The sequence below is a fragment of the Trichoplusia ni genome, chromosome 1, assembly GCF_003590095.1.
Source record: "Trichoplusia ni isolate ovarian cell line Hi5 chromosome 1, tn1, whole genome shotgun sequence".
Classification (NCBI taxonomy): Eukaryota; Metazoa; Arthropoda; class Insecta; order Lepidoptera; family Noctuidae; genus Trichoplusia; species Trichoplusia ni.
Genome location: NC_039478.1, coordinates 11,672,525 through 11,697,024, shown reverse-complemented (window position 1 = coordinate 11,697,024; position 24,500 = coordinate 11,672,525). Strand labels below are relative to the sequence as shown.

The following is a 24,500-nucleotide window of genomic DNA, read 5'->3' as shown; positions in this document are numbered from 1 at the left end:
CTAATACAGTAAACAAGTATAGGTATTATGCTATTAAGGCAAGTGCCCATTTAAGGGCCTTTAATCTAGATTCCAAAATGGTGTCCCCGCCTGGATTACTTCATAGTTGAAATAGAATATCAAATTTCACGTAAATTCTGTTCGATTTAACCAATTCATTGATAAATGCTTAACTGTTGCGTAGGCTTTTTAAATTCACAATGCCCAATCACCAGTGCCGTATTATCCATAAGGCACTGTAGGCCAGTGCCTAGGGGTCCACCACTATGACTAGGGGCCCAGCACTCCAGATGAAATAAAATAAAAAAATTGAACCACGTAGAAGCCCACATTATTGACATTATGCATCTAAAAAAAAGCTCGATAATTTTTTCCACTCCTTTGTTGCCTCGGGGCCCCTAGATCCGGCCCTGCCAATCACATGTCAAAATAAAAAATTGTTTCGTGTATTTGCAGACTGAGGGGTATTGTTAGAATGCTGTACAGCGCTTCCGGAATCCAAACACCAACACCTGATTAAAACGGTCCTAGTAACCTAAGTGCAGCTATGCAGGTCTCGACTTTGATCTTATGACTACTGTAGCATGAGAAAATAGTAACTGTTACGTTTAAACAATTTTTAACACAGTTTAGCCTGCCAGTTAGACGGTGTTTTGACATCCTGACGTTCTGACCATGCACAACTCCGACTATGTCGAGCTGCCGGTTTCATCTGAATATGATGAAGTACAGCTATTTGAGCAGTGCTTGTGCTGTGCCGAATTTGTACAGCCGTAGCATACGCATTAAATCGCTTGCGTTGCGTGAATGGCTAATAGCACTCGAATAGCTACCGAAGTGAAACAACAAATAATAACCTATTATTGTTAGAAAGGATTGTTTTAGGGCTATAAATAAAACAAACTTTTATTTGAACATAAAAATTAGAATATAATCATTTTCAGTAATTATTTAAAATTATACACTTAAAGTACATTTATAGTAAATTCAATAAAAAATACCAGTGCAGACGAGATACAAATAAGAGAAAATATTGTTTATTACATCGTTGGTTAAATACATCGCTTTCAGTAAATGCAATACAAAAAATAAGGTGGAAAACAATGAAATTAAAGTTGAATGTCACTCGATATAGAAAAATAAAGATAAGATTGAATCACATTCAAAAATTACCCACTAGTGACTAAAAATTTTACTTTCTTAAACGTTTGTTCAATGACGGGATCGCTCGGCGCCATATTGGCACAGTGGCAGGGCGGGACTCGCGACTGTCGCCGGTCGCGGCTCAGGCGCTCAGTGCATACAGCCATGTCACGCCTGCGACTCGCCCACCGAGCGATCCCTCGCACGCGCTAGAAATAAATGTTTACATGTTCATCAATTCTAAATAAGATATTTTCAACATTGTACTCTGATCAGTACCGATACGACTATACACGACGCGGGGCCGCGCCGCGCCTCCGCCCTTACCGCGAATCCCAGACATAATTTAGTTATCGAAGAACATACAGTAGGTATAAATAGTGAGGTTAGTATTAACTTTGGCAAATATGAATGAAGCATGGTGATATTGTTTAAGATCGACGACATCTCGACAATACTCAGCGGTTATATTAAGAATAATAACTGAACGTCGCTCATTTCGCTAATATCAACAGTAGAATGTCGATACAGGTATTCATCGAATTATCTCATGCCACATCACAAAAATTTAAAGACATAAATATGCCTCGAACCCGATCACTAAATGCTACTACTACCTTAAAAAACTTTGCAATATCTTCCCCAGTTGTGGATCTAATAAAGCGCGAGAATATTTGAGCCGCAACAATTCAGTCTTCAAATAAGAAGCTAACGCACATCAAGTGACGAGTGTCGTACCGTCCGGCGAGTCATTGAGCTGCGACCTATGACTTGTGCGCACTTACAGTCCCAAACAAACATGTTACGTGTGGCTTGTGCGAATCCTTCACTGTCTCAAATCTTATAAACTAAATGTGATTCGAGCGAATAAACAATGCGGCAGTGTATAAAATTTACATCACATTCACTCGAAATATAAGCATACAAGTTAAATGTTCTGCGGCGGAGGAACACACTGAAATGCAAACTGTCGACGTCGGCTAGTGTGTCCGGGTCCGAGCCCCGGCCAACGCAGGGAGGACGTCGAACGAGTATACCCACATCGCTCACTCATTAAAAAAACTTTAAATGTAACGTGAAGCTTACTTAAATGTAGGTTGAATGTAGAACTGCGCTAATATTATTTTTATTAGTTTTACGTACACATATTGTTACATAACAGTAAAAAACCTACCTAGCAACAAGCGAGCGGCGGGCGCTCGAGCCGCGGGCCACTACCATACGTTTCCAATTTAATTATCTAAAAATCTATGTTGTTTTTAGTTAAAATTGTGGTCGCAAGGTGCCTGTTACAACAGTCCGGGTCCTGTCCGAGGAGTGGCAGCTCGCAGCAAGCCGAGCGCAATGCGCCAGAGGTGAATGGCCCGCGCGGTCACAGTGTAGGCGTCACATTTTCATTTAATCACTTTTTACATACTCATAAACATAAAATGAAAATTAATCACCTAACTATGACAATAGTAAAGGTTACTGTCTAATTGCATTATTAATTAATGTTTATTGATACAGTTACTGTCCTAATGCTTAAAAGTAAGATTTTATTTTTATTATTAATAATAAATTATGTTATATAGTATATATAGTGTTTGATTACGCCAATTCGCGAGTGTATACAAAGTTTATATACTCACATATCTTAGAACAACAGAGCGGCTCGGTCGCGGATCGTGCTGCGCTACTCTCGCCTACCTCTAGCTGTTACTGCTATTATATTATCCTTACCGATTACCGATACAGACTCCACCCACTTCACAAAATAATCACGAACATTAACATGATCATAAACATTGGTTAATTACCGTTAAATATAAAAATTAAACATGACAAGTTTACATATACCACGTTTAATACAAGTACTATCGATAAAATAAATACCTAACATGATTTTCATAATTGAATACAAGAATAGATCTTAAATGGCTACACCTTAAGGTTAACTGTAAAATGATATAGAAAAATATGAACACAAAAAAATATATTCAGAAATGTGTATATATGGCGTAACAAATGAATGCTCTTACAGGAATAAATAATTTGTGCGTAGTACGATGCTTAACTTAAAGATAATATTGATGACAGGGCTTAGCTTAAACTATGACCGTAGGTACGTAACATAAACGACGTCGTCTTATTCCATAGAGCGGTTACAGTTGTGCATTCAAAAGTTTATAAAAAATAATTTCTCATTATAAGTGATATAATACTTAATAATGGAATGATGTTTTGTAATCAGTTTAAGTAGGCCTGTGAACGTATTCATGCATCTCACTGCCGTGTTATTGATTCAATACTAAATATTGGTTCCTTGCTGTGTTTGGTCCGTAAGAGAGTGAGTATATAAGCACATATTGTTACCGGGGCTCCGAGCCGCGCGCTGCCGGACCGACTGCCTGAACACTTGTGCCAACGAAACACTATACCAAATGCCTAGCACCAAAATTTAGAATTGAACACTAGATCACTAATTCACATTATCGAAAACGATCCCAGGAGACACGCGACTTGCGAGCCCCGGTCCGCGTGCCGAAATAATAACCAAACTACGGTTTTATATTACAGGGAAAACGAAACGCTAGCGGTCGGTCGGTCCAGTCGCGCTGCGGCGGGAGCAATAACCATACACGATGCCCCAAGCCTGTGACACATGATATCTGCACGTCGGCGGAATATCCAGTAAGCTTACTTTCCATAAAAATATATAGGTAATTATAATACGCGTAGCTGCGGCGCGAGCGACCCGCGGCGCTGCCGCCCCGCGCCGGCGCCTTGATATGCTTGCGACCGAGCGGGGCCGCGCGGGGCCGCGCGGGCCGGGGCCGGGGCCGGGGCCGGGCGGGGCCGCGCGGCCCGGCGGCGGCCGCCTTAGTACAGGCCGCAGCCGCGGAGGTTGTTGGCGATGATGACGTCGGTGACGGCGTCGAACACGAACTGGATGTTGTTAGTGTCGGTGGCGCACGTCATGTGGCAGTAGATCTCCTTCGTGGTGGACTTGTTCTTGGCCTCAAACTGCGCCTGGATGTACGCCGCCGCCTCGCCGTACTCTTGCGCACCTGTCACAATCGTACATTGCATTATCTAACTGGTATGTGATCAAATAAGTCAAGAAATAAGATATTTTTTACACTTTCACGTGATTTATTTTCATATGAGAGAAACACTCTTACCCGTGTATTCCGGAAAGCATATGGTAAGCGGCGACTTGCGTATCTTTTCCTCGAACAGATCTTTTTTGTTGAGGAACAGGATGATGCTGGTGTCGGTGAACCACTTGTTGTTGCAGATCGAATCGAACAACTTTAGACTCTCCTGCATACGGTTCTGGAAGACGAAAAATTATGTTACTAACTTAGTAAATTGCGACTTTTTGCGTAGTTAACTAAAAGAAAATCCTCTTCACTTATTTGTAAAACGTTAATGATGTAGATGATTCTCAATAAACAATGTAAAGCTTGATACAAATAGCAGTAATTGCAGGAAAATGGTCTTAGAAATCATAATGCGATTTCCAAGAAGCCAATTATCTACTCAATCGACTCGATATAAGATGTAGGTAACAAAGCTATGATATTCACCGTTGTCTCATCCTCATGCAAGACCTGATCGTATTCGGACATGGCGACACAGAAGATGATCGCGGTCACGTCCTCGAAGCAATGGATCCACTTCTTTCTCTCGGACCGCTGCCCGCCCACGTCGAACAATCTGGAAGTTTGAAAAGCAAGTGTGTTGTATATGAAGAAAGCCTTGTATAGTGGCATACATATCTTGTTTGTGCCATTCTCCTATGCTCCAACCCGTTGTAGTAAATGGTTAATTTAAAAGGGGATAGAAAAAGTGATGCTCTTGAAGATAGGCGAATAATAATCTTGATGATTGTATGCTGGGAAGTTCAGCTGTCATAGTATAGATAATGCACTTACTTGAAATTAAGGTTTTTGAATGAGAAGTGCACTTCAACGATGCCAGTGGTTTTGACTCTAGTCCTTAAAATATCCTGTTCGGTGGGTTGGTAGTCTCTTGCACCTAACCGGTCCAGGTCATCCAAGAAACTGTAATGAAAATATCAAATCTCATTAATTTATGCTGCATAACATTTTTCAGCTGACAAGATCTAAAATCCTAATTTGTATCTCTAAAATTGTGTAATTTTTACGCTCTTGGCTTACAATAATATTTAGTTATTAACACACACAAGAGTAAGTTTTAGACTTTTAGACGATCTAATGAAATGAGTAAAACTAGTATTAACAAGTTACATAAACTACTTCTAAAACCACCCCTGGGAAGTAGGGTAGCCTGCAGGAACGATCAGCCCGACATAGGCGTATAGTTGTGACTCCACAGTTGAGATTCTAATTACAATATATTCTCGAATGTTCGAAATGATATCGGAACCCTCATATAAATAAAAGTATCGAAGTCACAAGCATGGTACACATTCGATTAGCGTAATCGATAAACCTACTCAGTACTACAAACTGATGGAAGTGTGAATGATGGGCATGACAACGTAACATCGAATACAACCGAACATCACTAGTAACGTAACTAGCCATTACGTTATATCGACAAAAAATCTACCGAAATATAATGTCTATTTTAAGCGTGCGCTGCAGTATAGATCAATGTATCGAACGCGACCGAAGCAGCGGGAACAGCTAGTTTGTTGTTCAACACAGGTGCATATTAAACAAACCATGTAACATTGAATGCTTGATACAACAACTAGACTAAAACGCTGCGATACATTTTTTTTGTTGCATATTTTGTGTAAAAATGTTTAGCACCATATTTATAAGCGAATCGTTTATGCAACACATGTTTAATGCTTAGTGGTCATCGACTTTTTGTGATCGGTTGCAGTTTATTGATTATTGATAATCCATCAAGTTTCGCCAGAAACAAGTATTTTTTTAATATTCTTCATAGGCAGAAGTAAAACTGAGTAAATAGCCAGTTTTAACTATTTATTACTCGTAGTATTGGTTGGTCGAAAGTAGGAGAAAATAATATATTTGTAATTCTATAATTATATTACTTACAGCGTTAATACGCTGTTGGGATAACTGCAATTTGCATTGAGAATTAATTTCAACTACTTTTAAATATCCGCAGCATTCCACAGCGGAGTCACAATGCTTGTGGTTTTACGGGAACCGAGTACTTAAGCAAATTGACCATTGTCTCTGCCTATTAATATTACTATCGTTCAGATGACAAATAATAGGAAAACGTAAGTTTTATTATAACTCTATTAATTTTATTGCAAGATTTTGAATACAAAAGACAGTTGATATTTTTCCATAATTATGATGCATGTAATGTTGAATGAATATGTAAATGTATGCATTAATTATTCAGAATTCAGAAACAGAGTATCGTATGCGTGACAGCTATCAGGTATGCTACAACAGCGGTGACCGCTTACCGTGCTCTTTATTGTACACAATCAAATATTTGTGTACATATTTGGACAGTTTTAAATTCAGTATTGTTTTGTTCTGATTGCAATCCTTTTGATTATATTTATGTAGAGATGACGAATGTTGATTTTGTCGATTAGAAGAGGAGTGATTCTCCGAATGTTTTACGAGAACATTAATTTATGAACTGAAGTATTGAGAACCAGAAAAGGGAATCGGCCACAAACCATATCATGGGCCAAAATTAGTGGAAAAACCCATTCATTGCCAATGCTACGAAAAGTCAGTACAAAAAATTCAAAAAGTAGTAAGAACATACGCATATGTTAATAAGTATTTAAAACGCGTACTTAATTTATAATTAGATAGGAAGCATTAAGTTCAATAAACAGTGCTAAGTTTTATTGATTATTCCGCAGGCTATCAGCAGACATCCGGCGGGCCACTAGTTGCAGTCGCCGCTAAACGACGCCAGGCGACGCCGCCGCATACATATTAACGAGCTACAACCGAGCGTAGACAACACGCGATTCTTCGACAATGCTTAGCAGAACTAACCTTCACACAGATCTCCAAAACAAACAAGTGTACTTGGAGAATTCGATTTCAATATAGTATTCTATATTATGATTATGATTTATTGTGACGTGACCATTTATTCCAGTTAATACACCTTGCTTTTCGATAAAATAAGTAAATTTTCTGCTCCAAAGAAAAAAAATTACAAGAATTGAGAAAAAGATCACCCGCTAACGTCATACTTCATCGAACCGTATATGCATCTCAAGTTGAAATCCAGGGCAGCAGCTGTATGCAATCTAAGAGGTTGCATTAGAAGAGCCAATGTCACCGTCCACGAGATCAAGTGTTGTGAGTCAGGCCGTGAAGTCATCAAACCATTTATTATACTGAGAAACGTGACTGAGCTTGTTCGACCACCCCTTATATTATTAATATAGAATAAAATAAACTATTCATATGAAGTATTGAATGAAGTTATGTTGCGATGTCTGCGTCTGCTCGTGTCATGCATACCATCATACATGAATAATTAATTGATCTCAATTGGTCAATTCACAGTACAAGTCCCGTATATTGGTAACAAAAAATTATTAATAGTGAATACTTCACTATTAATATTTTTTTATTATAAATCATAATCTATAACAATTAAAACAATACGAAATACATCAAAGAAATTCTAATAAAACCTAAATCAGCAATATTTTACGTTAAATATTATTCGATGCTATAATAAAAACAATTAAAATAGGTCAAACTATCTTGATTGCAAGTCAGCATGTATCGGCAGCGTAGTGTAGTTAGCGTTCGTGTGAAAGGCCAACTCAGACACGACACCGGTAACTCCCAACCCAAATGAAAAACTACGTCGACGGAGCACGCAACCTTTTTGAACCCTGGTAAAGGTTTCTAATCACTAATGAAGGTGATTATATTCATAACTTACTAATCTCCACGACTTCGCCCATGTACTATATTTTTATTTTAGTTTTTGCAAATAAATACGCTTCTTTTGGTTGTAGCGTCTTATAAAGGCCTTTTATGGACTATCTAACACAATGTTTTCCAAATTGAAACCTAAGTTTCTACAGTACCCCGTGATATTAATTAGATACTTCATTAATATTAGCTATTTAAGTACAAAAACTACTTGTATATTTCACTGAGCACTGTACTCAATAGATATCAAATCTCTTCGATAATGACCACAATATAGCAAGGACAATGGCGGATCAGATGTCTGTTTGTAATAACTGTCAAGTTCTCAACAAGATCAATGTTAAGATGCATTAACTTTAGAACATTAGGAAAGGCGTACTGGAGTTATAATATTTTACAACAAAAAAATAAATGCAATTTATGAGTTACGAGAAACGACATTCAAAACAGTAGAAGATAACACTCGTAACTACAAACATTAAAAAACCGCTTAATAAGTAAAATACAAAGAGCGAATTATCTATACTGTTTTTTTAATACATAAGCCATCAGTTAATAGAACAATCATGCCCTTTCTAAAAGTAAAGAATTCCTAGGTTAATTACCGACGTACCAGATCCATCTCGTAACGAGTCCAATTGCGTCTATCACGATCGGTGTCACTAACAAGTGCAATTCAAGGCCAATATGTAGACAGTTTGAGCTGACACCGTTGGCTTGTCGCCAAGACAGTACAGCCGAACTTACAGCAACTTAGCGAATAAGCCGCGCTTGACATGGAGCTAAGCAATCGTCTCAATGCTTTATCCACTAAGCGATTTAAGCTATGTTCGTTGTTTGTACTACTTTTGTAGATCTGTTTCAACCGACTGTATGAATCAACACTTTTGTGTTCTACAAGCTGCTTGAGTGACACCTTTCATTTTGCAGGTATTGAGGTAAGCGCAATGCGTATTTCTATAATTCTTTCTATTCGTCATTTTACTGTTCAATAGCGTGTAGTTGTAGATACATAGTCCAAAGAACAGTTGAAGAAATAAATTACACTAAGTTTGTTCTACAGTTTTCATTCTATTTCTGTGTTAAATAAGATGTTTAAATGTGTAGCAGCAAGATGCGTAGGGTTCGGTACTAACAATACAATGTCAATGGAATTGCTGGGACTTTTGGAAGGGTGCCAAGAGAAAGGACATCTACGATCCTTACTTAACTAAAGGGAGACTGTTTCATATTTAGCTGAAACTGTATATTCTCGTCTTGGGTAGCGAAACTAGTTTGTACATATAGAGTATTGTAGAGCTTTAGCTTGTGCAAGCACAAAATGTAGAGTTATTTGTGTGTGGTAGTGACGCAGTATGAGCACTGCAGGAATAGGCGCAGTAATATGAAATCGATAATTGCCACTTTGTCATATGCCTTTCGTCTATAAATTGTCTTTGTACAATAATTAATTGTTAATGCCTTCCTAAGTAACGTATCAGACATTCATGCGCTCCGTGCTTTATTTCCGCTAATAATTTACCTAGCGGTCGGGAATGGCAACAGGAGCGGCGCTGATAACCCTCTCGAGTGCTCTTATAATTAAAACATATCATAAACACAACATATATACATGTTAACTGTTCTAGCCCGAGTGTTTATCGTACTGGCGCTTTTTCGCGTCGGTCCTGGGCGTTGCTGACGTCAAACCTCTGTCAACATTAACTGGGTCAGTAAACAAGGATGAATTACATTCGGAGCAGCCGAAATCATTTCATTATACCATTGAACGTGGCTGGTATTATTGAACGTCGATACATTGATGACAACGTTTAGCGATGTAGAATCCGTTCGCGAATTGTTGTCGCTATCGATTTTATCATTAATAGTGCTTTAATCGATTTTAAATTCACACAATTACTGCCACACCAGTAGTTGTGTTTGCGAAGAGCTTTAATTGATCACTCTATTCATATCGAATGATTTCCTTCCCTATCTAACGTTTTGCTATTTGCGATGGTTGCGTAAAGCGAGATTTTATTGTTCTGATGTCTGTTTTCGTGTAGCGTTTTTATTATTTTCGCAAAAAAAGAAATGATATAACGGTTCGCTACATTAGTAGGTAGGTGTATGATGTGTTACTTGTAAGTAATATGTAGGGCTAGGTAAAGGGATCCTTGTAGTATTTGCAGTGTGCGCATTGCATAGAATCCATGTATGGTGTGGTAGTGGAAGCGAGCGGGCGACGGGCGCGCGGCCTCCGCCCGGCAACAGGTCCGGCTCGCGATCAATACGCCGCGCGCCGCCGCACGCCGAGCCGAGCCCTTTCGATATCTACGCGCTACGCCGCCGCCGCCGGCCGAACCGCGAGCGAAGCGACGCAGACCCGTGATCACGTCACGCACAGCCGATTTGCACACAGGCATACATGGCGACGAACATCGACCGATACCGCTGCTCTATCAATATTGCCAGCGTTGCTGATCAAATGTTGCCAATCTACTCTCGTACTATGTACTACGCAGCCTGTTTGTGTAGAGTAAATACTATTTAATATGTGTAAAGAACACCGGCAATGGCATTTTATAAATACTACTAAAGTATACTACATTTTATAATAGTATCAGGTTGAATGAAATAATTTGCTGTTGCCTTTCTAAGATGTAAACCCTCGATAGCTTTTTTCCAATTTGCCATAACACGAAAAAGTGTCAGCTTTATCACAAAAGTAGATTCTATAATAAGAATGTTAATTCAGGAAAGTAGCCACTCTACCCAGCACGAAACACTTTTTGTTGAGTGAGAGAGGTTCGCTTGAAAGTTTACGCAATGGTGTGCCTCCGCCAATAAAAGTCAGTGGTGACACATTGCCCCCAAAACTATCAGCGATAGGGGTTCATTAGGTGTTAGAGAATGCTATGGAGGGCGTAGTACAGGGCTCGAGCAGGCGGTGGCGCTGTGAAGTGTTTCCGGAATTAGCGCGAGCGTCATGCGATCGGCACATAAATCTGTCACCGGTGGCGTTCCGCGCGCCGTGCGCCACGCGCCACTCACCGCAGACGACGTGGGCGGCGCCGCGGCCGCTGCAGTACTCGCGATACCATCTCAATTGCCTCACGAGTCACGACCGACTCCAGACACACTTACATCGCTGACAATACGATAAAACACGTGCATCACACATGTCAAGCATGCATTTTCTAGACGTCATATCAAGTATCTACAACTTATTTGTATAAAATTTTATATGACTAAACAGTAAATAAAAGATGATAAAAAACTACTTATGTTGTTAACGAATATCGCGATAGAATAATCCTAGGTAGAGCCAAATCTAAGCAAGATCCAAACACGGCAGTCATTACTCACTGCTTTCAGTCGGATATACCACATTAAGTATCTCTTTACAACAATCACAAGAATTCTCGACGTCTGAGTGACAACCCTTTGAATAATAGATTTATGAATGAAAAAGCTTTAGGGAAACCAGGTTCTTGAAAAGTCGACTCTTGTCATTAAATTTATTAATACGAAACCGTCATGACCGTATCTTGCTAGATGTAACTTTCAAAGAAACTGTCTTCATTATTTACCGTTCAAGAATATTAGATAATCATTATTTATTCTTGAATACGTAAGGTCTACACTACAGACCGATATAAACAGGTCATGGATTGGGCCAAATATAGAATCAGATCGAAATTTTCATGAAGGACACAGATGCGTAGGCATAATTTCTAAAAAAATGTCTTTGGATTGGCAATAGTCTATCGCAAACAATCACAAAGAGACTGGAGACTGGGTTAAGAAACCGGGTATCACTTAGTTCCACAAGGTACATCAGTAATGCCATGCAACGTCAAGTGAGGCATAATTTTTCGCCAATTGAGCATCGAAGGCAAAGCTTAGGTAATGGGAAACATGCTGATAAACGCTAACAGAATGACAAGCAATTTTCTATTACGAAAATACCATTGGTGAAATGATGAAATTGTTGACAACGTCTGGCAATATAGGTGTACACAATTTACATGGTTAAATGAATACTACAATATGAGTGCTTAGCTAGAATATGGTAAGGTTTACTTTGAATAGAGTGTAACGTGCATTCAGTACGTGATTTTCCTCATGATTGATGAGAGACACAGATACGAGCGTTGAACCGCGTACAAAGAGTTCCTTGTTACTGTTGCAAGAGCATCCGCCGGCCGCGATTCGCGCCACACACTACAAAACAACTAACTATCCTTATCATGTTACTGACGTGCCACTGAATGGTACATCAGTTCAGCTGTTCTGTGCAGAACACATTTGCACGATATAATGCAGAGAAAGTACAGTATGTACTGGAATGTTGACTTTACTTTAAATGCCGTCACGCCAATACGTAGATTATTGACAAAAAATCACCTTTTTTAAATGTTCAAAAACTAAAAAGAAACAGCTGCGGGAGAAAATGTAGCGGTTTCTGCCGTATCCCTACGGCAGAAACCGCTACATTTTCTTCGAATTAGACCGATGATGCTAAATAGTGACAGTTTCGTGGCTTTTCAGTTGCAAATATCTACTTAATCTATCAACTTAATAATGAGACATATTGTAATACCACCGAGGTGAATGAAGTTGCGATGATCAGAAGATCGAAATGAATGAAACACAAAAGATAACGTATAGCCAACCAGGCCATGAGAGAATACTGATGCCGTCATCGAATTTTAATCAAGGACATCAGAAAATAATGAACACCTTATACCTGATAACATTAAATACAGAAATTTCAGGAAAATGGACTGTTTTCGTCGATCAAGAACTACGCTGGCATCTAAAAATCATAGTTAAAATAACGAGTAATTTGGTTTCGTAACGGTATATCCAGTCAAGGATCATAAACGAGATTCAATAATGCAGTTATAGTACCAGTTTGGTTTTATATTAACAGCTACAAGTTACGTGTAAACCATAATAATTCAAAGAAATATAGTAAGTAGTAGTTTATGATTCCGCGTAAGTTGCAGTCTTGAAGTCAACTGAGCGAAACACATTAATATCAGGTGTTAGGAATAGCACTTTCGTTAAGTGCAGTTGTTATTCCAACTTGTAATTGGTGATAAATTATCTTTTACTATCATTATTTTTAATCTAATGTTAATTCAACTAAATCAATATATTTTTGTACGGTAACAGAGATCTCTCGATCGTTTAAATCCTGATAATCCGTGATTAGGTATTTTAAAATTTATTATTATTAAATTAGCTACTCGACTGTATAAAAGGAAAGTAAAAATAAATGTATTGAACAAATAGATAGTAGTTTGCACAACTTGAGACTTTCCCCAAGATTTCTATCGGTTAATGTTTTGTTTATTAATTATATCTAAATGTTTTAACAAGTCATTGTTAAAACAATTTATTAATTTCAATGCATGCTAAAAGATCAGCAGTTAAACACTGTCATAATAATGTTCTACAACGGTGGGATTGCGGAAGAATACAAATGTATGAACGTACGGAGACCGGACGAGTCAATCGGCGCGCGCGCACCGTTCCCTGCTTCCATCGAGGGATTGACAAATTGAACTAACTCTAACGTCACCGCCCAACAACACAATTACACACGAACACAACATAATCGAAACAGCAATTGCGAACGGTAATCGTCCTACCAAAGCTGTTATCGCAGCAGACTTTTTAATTAATCGTGACCCCATTCTATAAATTAAATACGTGAATAAAATAACTTTTTGTTGTTTTGATCAATCTAATTTTATCTCATGTGTGTATGCTCGTTATCTTTTTACATCGTTCAAATTTAATTGTATGACTAGGCAGTGCAGTAGCCACTTCATTTACAGTAGTAATTAGGGATCATAAAACTGTTTTATTGTCTGTTTGTTGCTCACGGGATACAGTTACAAAAGAATATTGCGAGACGATTGGCACCTTTGCCATGACTTGCATTTTCCTATAGAGTTTCTAATATTAACAAGAACATACTAAGTGGTTTCATAACTGGTGACAATAGAAAGTTACATATTTCTACTAATTTTCAAAAACAAAATAGGCCCGTTACAATTAAAACGTCACCGTAATGAAAAGAAATGAGAACACAAAAGCAAATCTTGTTCCTCTTCCTGCTCTAGCAATTGAATATCATGACCCTACCATGGTATATATCCCATCTATTACTGAGGGGTTCATCAATAACCAGTCCACATATTTTTTATTTAAAAGCATCGAATTGTCAAATTAAAATCACTGACGTTTGCCCATGAACTCCACTAGCAAGAGCCATTTGAAAATACTCGTAAAATGTTGAGATGTCTAACGGACAGAAAAGGTTGTATTTCGTTTGTACGCATGCGTACGTACTGCGTCAACACGGCCGGGTGGCTTTGATTACGAAATCGACGACGACGCTGAAAACGTAATACTGATGGTATCCCCCCACTGTATATTCTGTTGTGCTGAAGTTAAGGGCTGAAATTCGAAACATTAACATTTCGTACGCGATGAGTGGCGCGCGGTGCTACGCGGTGATGCCGGGCCCGAGGCCCCTGCCCATCATAGGCAATAGTTGGCGCTTTGCTATAGGCAAGAATCCATGGAAGACACGTGCGTTAGACGTATCTCTTTGGTTCTTAAGAGCCTTAGCTGGCGCCGGCGGTGCCGCTAAAGTTGCGAGACTTTTTGGACATCCTGACTTAGTGTTCCCGTTCTGTGCCGAGGAAACTGCGAGGATATACCGCCGAGAAGACTCTATGCCGCACAGGGCAAAGGCGCCATGCCTCAGTCATTACAAACAAGATTTGAGAAAAGATTTCTTTGGCGACGAGCCTGGTCTGATTGGAGTGTAAGATATAAACTAATAATAGGTTTACCGTTACTGTGATGTTAAGTGACTTAGCGATATAAATACCGAACATTTTCCCGCAGACATGGCGAGCCCTGGTCTAGATTTAGATCTAAAGTATCTAAAGCATTGATAGCGCCGGAGGCAGCGAAGACTGCAGTGCCCGATTTAGAATATGTGACCAACGATTTTGTACACAGGTAAGTCAAAATGTTTTAAAATCGTAAGGATTTTTGTTTGTGTGAAAATCGATTTTGCCTTTCTGTTCCGGGTAAAAGTTTTGTAACTTTTTAATTAGAATATAATATTTCTCTTTTGCAAACTATTTTTGTTTTAGATTCGATCGAATCGTTACCATAAAAAATGTATACGAATTGAAAAGGATATTTAATGATGTAGATGTGGACGGCAGCACAGTGGTCTATTACTCGTGCTGCCTCTAGTGATCAGAGTGTGGAATCTCAGTTTAATGACCACATCCCGTTTTTAACAACGGCGTCTGCGCATTTGTTTTGAGCAGCGGCTACTGACTCATTGTGAGGCACAACAAACCTCATTCAATGAGAAACGTTACGTTTCGTTTGAGTGATTTAACGTCGTATATTTAACGCTCAGATGATTTTAATTAAAACAGTATTTAAAAATAAATTAGGTTATAATAAGTATTTAGGCAATATGGAGTAGGTATATGAATATTATTGAAAGGCACGCAATCGTTAATCAATTCAAAAATATTTTTGTTACAGAATGGAATGCATTCTCGACGATAATCGTGAGCTGCCAAAAGATTTTCTCACGGAACTCTACAAATGGGCCCTTGAGTGTGAGTGCTACTTGACGAGCGGCGCCACCTTCTGTGAACTCTATTGTGCTTTTCCGCATAAACTTGTACCAAGTGGTAATTTAACTCATAAAGAAAACACTTGTTTTTGTTCTAGCTGTGGGTGCTTGGGCACTGGGGACGCGATTGGGATGTCTTAAAGATAATGACGCTGAGGCAAGAGAAATAATAAGATGCATTCACGGATTCTTTCATAGTGTCCCTGCGTTAGAACTCTCTGCACCACTGTGGCGTGTTTATTCTACGCCTGCATACAAAACATACATCGAAGCTCTTGATGGCTTCAGGTCACTGTGTTTACAGAGATTGACCGATAAAGGAATATGTTCGCAAATAGCGAAGAACTACGGCGAAAAAGTTGCAACTATACTTGCACTGGATCTATTATTGGTTGGTGTGGATACAACAGCGGCTGCCGCAGCCAGTACTATGTATTTGCTGGCAAAGAATGACAGAGCTCAGAGAAAATTACATGTAGAATTAAATAACAACCTTCCAAGAGGCAGAGGCATGTGCAGCAAGGATCTAGACAAGTTACCCTACTTAAAAGCTTGTGTAAAGGAATCTTTGCGGTAAGAACAATTAAATTAGACGAGACATTCATTAACAAGGAGATTTTCGTGTGACAGTGTTGAACAATACATATTATTATCTCAGCAATAGATACACGAGAACATCTCACGGTAACAGTTAGCATAATATTTACATTAAAAGGGTAATGTTATTGGACGCGAAGCACACATTGGCCGATCCCGATACTGCCCTAACTTTACATGTGGCAGCATCTCCGCACTTAATACCGAGCTTAAGCCCATAACATAAATATACGGCTGTAGTTATAATAGTGATAACAGTCCTTTGTTAGCACGTTAGTCACAACAATTTGCGGTTTCGTCGGCCCACATAACGCTGACATATTTCGCAGAATATTTCTATGAGAAAGTCAACTTCCTTTTAGTTTTTACATTTTATGAAAATCAACACATGTTTTTTTAAGATCCGAACGGTACTAACTTGTCATAATTTTTAATAATTTTGTTTTTTTCAAATATTGCGTTTATATTTATGGTGTCCATAGAAGACTTCGAATAAGTCCAGGCGACCTTTAAAGTAATTCTGCATTATAAAAACTTGATACAAGTGTATCCTCTATAGGTTGTGTGTTGTAACGTGACCAATGATGGTCAGCGTCAGGTTACATTTGCACCTGAGCTATTAGGCTCTAAGTCCACAGCTCGCGTGTAACAATACTTGTATCATTAACATGTTATGTAAATAAATATACTTGATTGCACTGGTCCTCACGCCCTGATAATTGTGCAGTATTTACGTTTGACATGATGACAGGTTTTTGTACGTTGTCAATTTTTATATCATGCGTGGAACGTAAATTGGTGGGTAATTAAGTTGTAGTTGCACTTGAGTAATCAGTATCGGTAACGTTTATGTAATATAAATTTTGGTTTACTCTTTTATAGGTGAGTAGGTTTATATGTATGGTAAGGATAAAAGACAAGCACTAGCCTACGAGGTTGCGACCTTTCGACCGCTAAAGCGGTATGCGGTTATATTTTATAGCGGTACTAACTTTTACTATAGGTACTGTATTCTTTATTTTTTATTATGTCAAGTTCCTCTTGCTAAAATTAAAAAAAAAACAGCAGTCACTAGTTTCATTTTCTTTTTGCACTCTAAAAATGATTATTATTCAGTATGTAAAATAATATTAATATTATAATCACTAATGTGTTTAATTTCATTAAACCAGTGACTAAACGAGGAAAACACGAGAGCGCTACTTTTAGGAAGTTAACTCATTATAAATTCATTGTACATATATGAATAAAGATGTGTTTTACCTGATTGTAAAATTAAATTAAACAAATTGTTTGTTGTTACAGTATGAAACCAGTTATACTTGGGAATGGGCGATGTATTCAGTCAGATGCAGTTATATCCGGTTATGAAGTGCCTAAAGGGGTAAGTACTAATAATAAACATACAGTTTTATTAGTTATCTGAATAAATTCGTGGATGGAAAACAATGTTATTGAAATGAACTCTATAATATTTCAGTCTCATATAGTTTTCCCGCATTACGTGCTGTCGAATGAGGAGAGGTACTTCCCATCACCGATGGAGTACGTTCCAGAGCGTTGGCTGCGAGACAGCGAAGTTCACGAGTCAATGGACCGGCGTCCGCGGGAGGGAGGCGCCGGGCAGCGCGGGCACAGCCGCGAGGCGGAGGTGTGTCGCCGGCAGAAGGAAGTGGGGATCCACCCGTTCGCGTCGCTCCCATTCGGCTTCGGCCGCCGCATGTGTATCGGAAAGCGGTTCGCAGAAGCCGAGCTACAGCTTTTGTTGGCCAAGGTATGTTTGATTCGATTGTGGTTTTGTTTAATAATATATATGACAGCATAACCGACAAGCCTTTGTTCCACCTTCATGGGGCAGACAATGGTGTACCTACAGCCACAACCCAGTCTGTATGACATAAGGAGCTAGCCTATTGTTACTATTTCAATCGTAAGCTTATAAACTAGAAACTAGTATAATTCCGTCAAGTGGTTTTCACAAACACAGGATGACGGCAGGAATACTTAACGTGACTTGTCAGTTATGACACGCCCTTATCAAAGCACAAAAATAGTATCACTCTTGTATAATTAGCTTTGGGCGGCGAGACATCAAATTACTGTAATCAATACATCATTTCGAACATTTCCGTGTGAAACGGTTTTGGAACATTTAATATTTAATGAATTATAATTATTAGTATGTCTATGTCCACAACGAAATATTTGTGTTTTGGATACATTAACACAAAAAATCTGTACTACAGTAATGAGTACAAGAGTCGCGAGAATCGATTTGACCCTTTTTTCTTTGTGCAATAAATAGACGAAGTCGTTTTACAAAAACTACATGGAATCACCTAAGATTGTTATCTTAGGTGATTGCACCTACAAAAAATTGGACTTTTGATAAAAAGACAATCATCTATTTCTTCTAAAAGTAACACACAACATGTTTTCTTCAGGTATTTCATAAGTACGAGGTGTCGTGGCGCTACGGCGAGCTCACGTACAGCGTGACGCCGACGTATGTGCCAAACGAACCGTTACAGTTTACGCTGCACAAGAGAAACGGTAACGACACTAACCTGTAATTTATTAATATTAAGTAGCTTATGTCGTAACACTTAGAATAATTACCAAAGACATTTTACAGATTTAGTGCGCTACGTTTTTGTATAATTTATAATTTGTGTAATTTAAATAAAAATTAAATCTAGTGTTGTTTTGATTTATCATTTGTCCGAAATCATATGTGATCAATAAGCCTTTTTTTTAAACATAATGTAAAAAAATATGTTAAACAAAATACTGACTTCAGACACAGCCTACAGTTATTGTCTACTGATCACAAACTGTACGCTTCAGAAACCGACCAACCGAATCAAGTATTGACCCCTAACCGAAATCATGAAAAGCGACAAAAAACTTGGTGACTGATGATATATCTCTTATAAAACCACCGCCTATTCATATAGGTCTGTTCTGGTGACCGTGTTGCGGTTGCTGATTGTAGACCAACACACTTACTCAACCGCTAGTTGATTTTTAAAACATAGTGAACCCACAGTTCATTGTCGAGCCACTGTTAATAGGTGTATGTACTCACTATTTGGCGGAGTCGTTGAGCTGGTACTCGTTGGAGCGCCCGAAGCACTCCTGAACGCCGGCATCCGCCCACAGCCTCTTCATGGCAGCCAACAGCTCCTCGCTGAACGGCTCCGTGTCCTCCATCCGTTGGATCACGTCGAAAACCATCTTGCCGTCGCTCTGGAATAAGGGTAGTACGTGAGGAAGGTTCTAGAAAAACACGTGGTTACTGAAGCTGTACTTATATTTATTTCTACTTCATATTTGAAGACTAATATATAAAGCTGAAGATTTTTTTTGTTTGAACGCGCTAATCTCAGGAACTACTGGTCCAAATTGAAAAAATAGTTTTGTATTGAATAGAACATTCATCGAGGAAGGGTTTAGGCTATAAACCATCACGCTGCGACTAAAAGGAAAATGTGAAAAAACAGGGCAGGTATAAATCATAACTTATATCTTCTACCAACGGGAACGAAGTCGCGGGCAACAGCTAGTTTGAAGATAAAATATATATGTGATAAAACTTTATATTTTTATGTGAGAGAGACGGCTTGAGAGTTAAAATTCATGGACGTTTCATTGCTGTCTAGGTTAATCAATTGCTTTCTACACCAAAAAAAGTGCTTTTCGAAGTATCATTTCCAAAAAAAAAATGTAAGCTATGCTCGAAAACTAATAGACATATTTCATAAAACGTTGTGCGCAATAGAACTGAGCGTGTCTTCAAGAAACTAGAACCACAGAATATAGAACACATACTCTCATAAATATAGGATTACTTACTAGTTAATTATCCATCATCAATACCTCATAATAATTGTATAATTAATTTTAGTCTACAATTTATAGATTATTTTTATCTTATTAAAGTACCAATGTTTAATGTTCCTGTCGAACAATACCATTGTGTAAAATCTCGCGACTGTAGCTATAAGTTGTCGGGATATGTTAGTCGTAATAACTCGTGTTGAAGAGCAATATCGTCTCAATTGGAGTTTAGTGACCCAACATCTTCAGAACGCTAATCCGATTAGTAATCCATTTAGCTAACGTCTCGGAGAACCGTAGGCTTTCGTTACGCAATCCACAGAATACCATGTGAAAGAAGTCGCCAGACTAATGAGAATCTACGAAACCTAAAGACCTGTTCAATGTTCAGTCTTCCTTAAAAATAATGATACAGTTATAACTGTTCGAGTTTAGTAACTGCAGTAAAGAAACTCATATTTAATGTAGCAGACACGTCCACTCAGTTTCTGAGTAAAGTTTATTTTACCAGCATTGCGGTATAAAATGTCATGAAATAAATAACTCATACATCGGGCTTGTGCTTTTACTGGTTGCAGTGTTTTCAGTGATTCTGTAATTATGACGGGTGTTGCGGGCGGCAGGGCGCATGCGCGTGGCCCGCACAGGGGCACCCGAGCCGCGCCGCGCTCATTCACAACCCCTCCTCAAATGACATCGCCATTCTTCAATTGGAAATAATCATTCCTCAATGTTCTTAAGTAGGTACATCGTAATTGGTCGTAGCCTACACATATGTATAATGATTTGCGTGACCATTTCACGCCTACCAGCAGATGAGTCGAGAAAATTATCTTCTATACACGATATCCGCAAACAATTCACCTATTTCATACGAAACGCAACACGTGCGTCACGTTTTGTGACGAGTTAATTAATTACAGTTTTTAGAAGCGTCTTGTTTGCATTGTGTAACAGATGACGTTAACATCGCCTCTCAAACAGCTCGGAACGGAACAGAGATATCTTATCTAGCTGACATACCGTACTGTACAGGTACTTTTAAAGATAACACTGTAGCTAAAGTAGAATCCTTTCCAGATTTTACGCAAGCATACACAATATGTACATACTACACAATGTAGTCTGGATTCGCCGGATGGTCATTGCCAAGTTTTGACTGTGATCAAGTTCATGGATAGAGGAGCATGCCAAAAAACCGATTGGTTACCTATTTGTGAAAATAAAAAGTTTTTATTTGATAGGCGCTTCGATACAGCTAATCTGGACCAATTTGGGTAGTCCCGTTTTTGGTTCGGGAAAATTTAATTGTTACAAAAGTTGCCTAGAGAAATTTGTAATCAGGACGATGACAGTCAGTTTTTTAACGATTTACATGATCTTGAGATTCTTTATCGGGGATTGCCAAGTGGGACAGTGGCATAGCTCAAATGTAAAAAAAACTAGCAACTTTGCGATTATAGTAAAGTTTTCAAGCAAACGGATCAAGAAAATAAGTCATGGAACATTCTAGATCGTTAGGAGTCAGGTGCACAAGTGGCATACAATGCATTCCATGAGCCTTCGAGGGCAGTGCGTAATCACAGCACGTGGCATTCAGGTTTTGCTTAACTACTCGGGAACACGACAAGGTACATGTTATAATGTAAATGTGTTTCACTTGTTTAAATATGAGTCACCATAGCAGTTGTGGGTTATAATAACCTTTAATACCTTTACGACAGGGTCATGCTGATCCATTAGCAAACCTTTTCCCATTCAGCAATACAAAAGCCCCTCAAATCTATTATATATTGATTGATTTCGATTTTTTTATTACACGACTAAATTATTAATGTACATATTTATACATTTTTAATTTTCGGTCGATGTCACTAGCCTCTGATTTGAGATTGAATGCAATATTGCTATCCAAATGATCAATTACATTACAAGTCCCATAAAACGCGAAACCCACTTAATAAAACTGAAAGGTGCGCAACAGCGGCAGTATGAATCTTCAACAAATATTCATATGATGTGCAGGTAGCAAATAATGCAATAAGTTGTTGTGCGGAGTGCATCCGAGCCCGACAGACGGGGGAGCCACTCTCATGAATAACGAATACCCAATATTGATCTCATACACTGAACATTTCACGGAATCGAGCAAGCCCTCCGTAAATGCAATTTCTTTTATATCTAGCTCGATAAATAAGTTGAAGAACATCACTTGGGACAACGCATTGTTTATTGTCTGAGATGAAACTAGAGCTATTTAATTTAACTTCGGTTATTTCTCAACAGAGAGTGATGTGATCGTTCTGTGTTGGAAAACAGTGACTGTCCAATAAGCACCATAACACTCCAGTCTCTCTCACAAATTGCTTCGTAATCAGCATTAGCAGAACGGAAGGCTCAAAGCACTTACTCCCAATGTAGATTTAGATGCAATCGACATAATTTTTTACTGACGATCGCCTATTATTTATAGAATACAGCCGACACGTAATCTCAGCAGTTTATCGTTTACGCAACGAATACTCGCTTCAAGATGGGATTTTTAGTGAACTAAAGACCAATATACGAATTGATATCTTTGAATATATACATCAATTTGTTGTTTGCAATCTTTTTGAAGTTATATATGTTTACGCTTTGTAAACAAAACGCTTTGAATTTGGTCGATAACAAAGAGTATTCTAGAAACTAAAGTAATGTTTTTTTTACCTTTATTCATTGCAATACCTAGTTTACCAATTCCGTTTAGAAAAAAAAAATATTCCGTTTAGTTGTGCCTGCCACCAAATACGTGATACTTTTTATAAGCTGGGCTTACCTCTCGATCCTTATTGCCATAGGTGATACCCAGGTTGGGCATGGCGCGCAAGATGGCGACGAGCGACTGGATCGTGTTGCTGTACACCACCGGCCGGTACTGTTTGAAGTCTTCATTTGTAAAGCCACTTTCGTGGATAATTCTGTTAAAAGAAATATTATATTTAGATATATGAGTTAGCAGAATAGAGGAAAAAGTGTACAACCGTAATGCCTGCTATCTTTCCGTTTGTAAAATCGAACTATTCTATATTTAATAACCATTGCCTAATTAGTGCAACGTTTTGTATGTATCTGCCTATTTTGGAACTATAATAGTGATATTCATGAGCATGTAATTACAAATTCTAATGAACAAGGAATATCGGTAATGACAAAACCAACCAATAATGGTCAAATAGAGAGATCGAGTTAATGAGAAGTATGCGTTAGTTTGCATTACTCATCGATCGGAATATGAATCATAGGTTCAATGGGGCGGTACTTTAATGAGATTCCAATTCCAACCAACCAGTACGATTTCATGACGTTTGACCGTCAATTTTAAATGGCAATTAGCAATTCGTGTATAATTATTCGTTCACCATGTTTCTATACACATGTGAACGACGTTTTGTTTGTTTTACATGAGATTTACAAAAACACTGCGTCTGGTTGGTAATATCGGTCACAAGATCAGATTCGTCCTTCAATTTATCACACACTTACAGTGTGCGTAAACGCCTAATAATTTCAACGTATATTTGTAACTAAGACAATATTCCAAACTACACGTCAATGTTATGTAAGTAGAGTTTTTAGCTATCATATTATGTATTTTTCCTTTGCAACTCTGTCAATATATGTGTCCATATTGTTCCATTGTCTCTGAATCTAAATAATTTAGTCGATCAGACATTCAAATACATGTACATAAAGTAATGTAGGTGACGATGGTAGGCTCCCTGGCTGACCCTGACAAATAAGAACATGATTTATTATCATGAGCTTATTAGCTTTCCGAATACAATAAATATTAATAGTAATGAAACGACGCAGTTTTTTTTTAACTTTCCATGCTTATTTTGTAATAGTGCACGCTACGAATTTTTGTGAAATGAATTGTACACGGATCTCCATATTAATAAACATAAAATATTTAATGCCACAGATTTATCAACAACAGTGCATGCTATTGTACACCAATACGTTATGAAAGCAAGTTGACACGGCCAGTTTCTTAAAAGTGGTAAATAAATAATATTTTTTGCGGATCAATTTGAACAATGGAAACGATGCGTGCAGCCGACACATACACAATCAACAATCATGCTAAGAGTTCATCGATTATTCCAGAATTCAACGAATTGAAACTCCGTTTTCATCTCCGATCAGGTATTCGAGTATGATCAATACAAACAAGTTTATTGAACCAAGAATTATTTCGAGATATTTAATTTTTGAGTCATAGCAGGATAATATTAATTTAATTATATTATTGCTTGACAAATCTAACTATTTGAGTCTGAGAGATACAACTGTTTATTATTCTAATACTTAACAGTTCAGCA

General features: G+C 38.2%; 2 protein-coding genes across 5 annotated transcripts in view; one reads left to right on the top strand and one right to left on the bottom strand.

Annotated features, from left to right (window-relative positions):
* Positions 1-1,539: 1,539 nt before the first annotated feature.
* LOC113494761 (guanine nucleotide-binding protein G(o) subunit alpha) overlaps positions 1,540-24,500 on the bottom strand; it is a 32,988-nt gene continuing 10,027 nt past the window's right edge. For 2 of the 4 annotated variants that reach the window (XM_026873225.1, XM_026873216.1), the window contains exons 3-8: positions 22,952-23,093; positions 19,382-19,542; positions 5,064-5,192; positions 4,716-4,851; positions 4,308-4,461; positions 1,540-4,193 (exon numbers count right to left, since the gene is read on the bottom strand). In XM_026873225.1, coding sequence (XP_026729026.1) covers positions 4,006-4,193; positions 4,308-4,461; positions 4,716-4,851; positions 5,064-5,192; positions 19,382-19,542; positions 22,952-23,093 — 910 coding nt within the window. In that variant the 3' untranslated portion in view covers positions 1,540-4,005. The remainder of the gene's footprint in view (positions 4,194-4,307; positions 4,462-4,715; positions 4,852-5,063; positions 5,193-19,381; positions 19,543-22,951; positions 23,094-24,500) is intronic. The other 2 variants (XM_026873241.1, XM_026873234.1) reach the window with 1 other exon arrangement.
* On the top strand, positions 12,509-19,375 carry LOC113494752 (probable cytochrome P450 49a1). The gene is made up of 7 exons (XM_026873205.1): positions 12,509-14,856; positions 14,940-15,056; positions 15,603-15,679; positions 15,795-16,269; positions 17,599-17,677; positions 17,774-18,067; positions 18,738-19,375. Exons 1-7 carry the CDS (start codon positions 14,516-14,518, stop codon positions 18,864-18,866), a joined length of 1,512 nt encoding a protein of 503 aa, XP_026729006.1. The 5' UTR covers positions 12,509-14,515; the 3' UTR covers positions 18,867-19,375.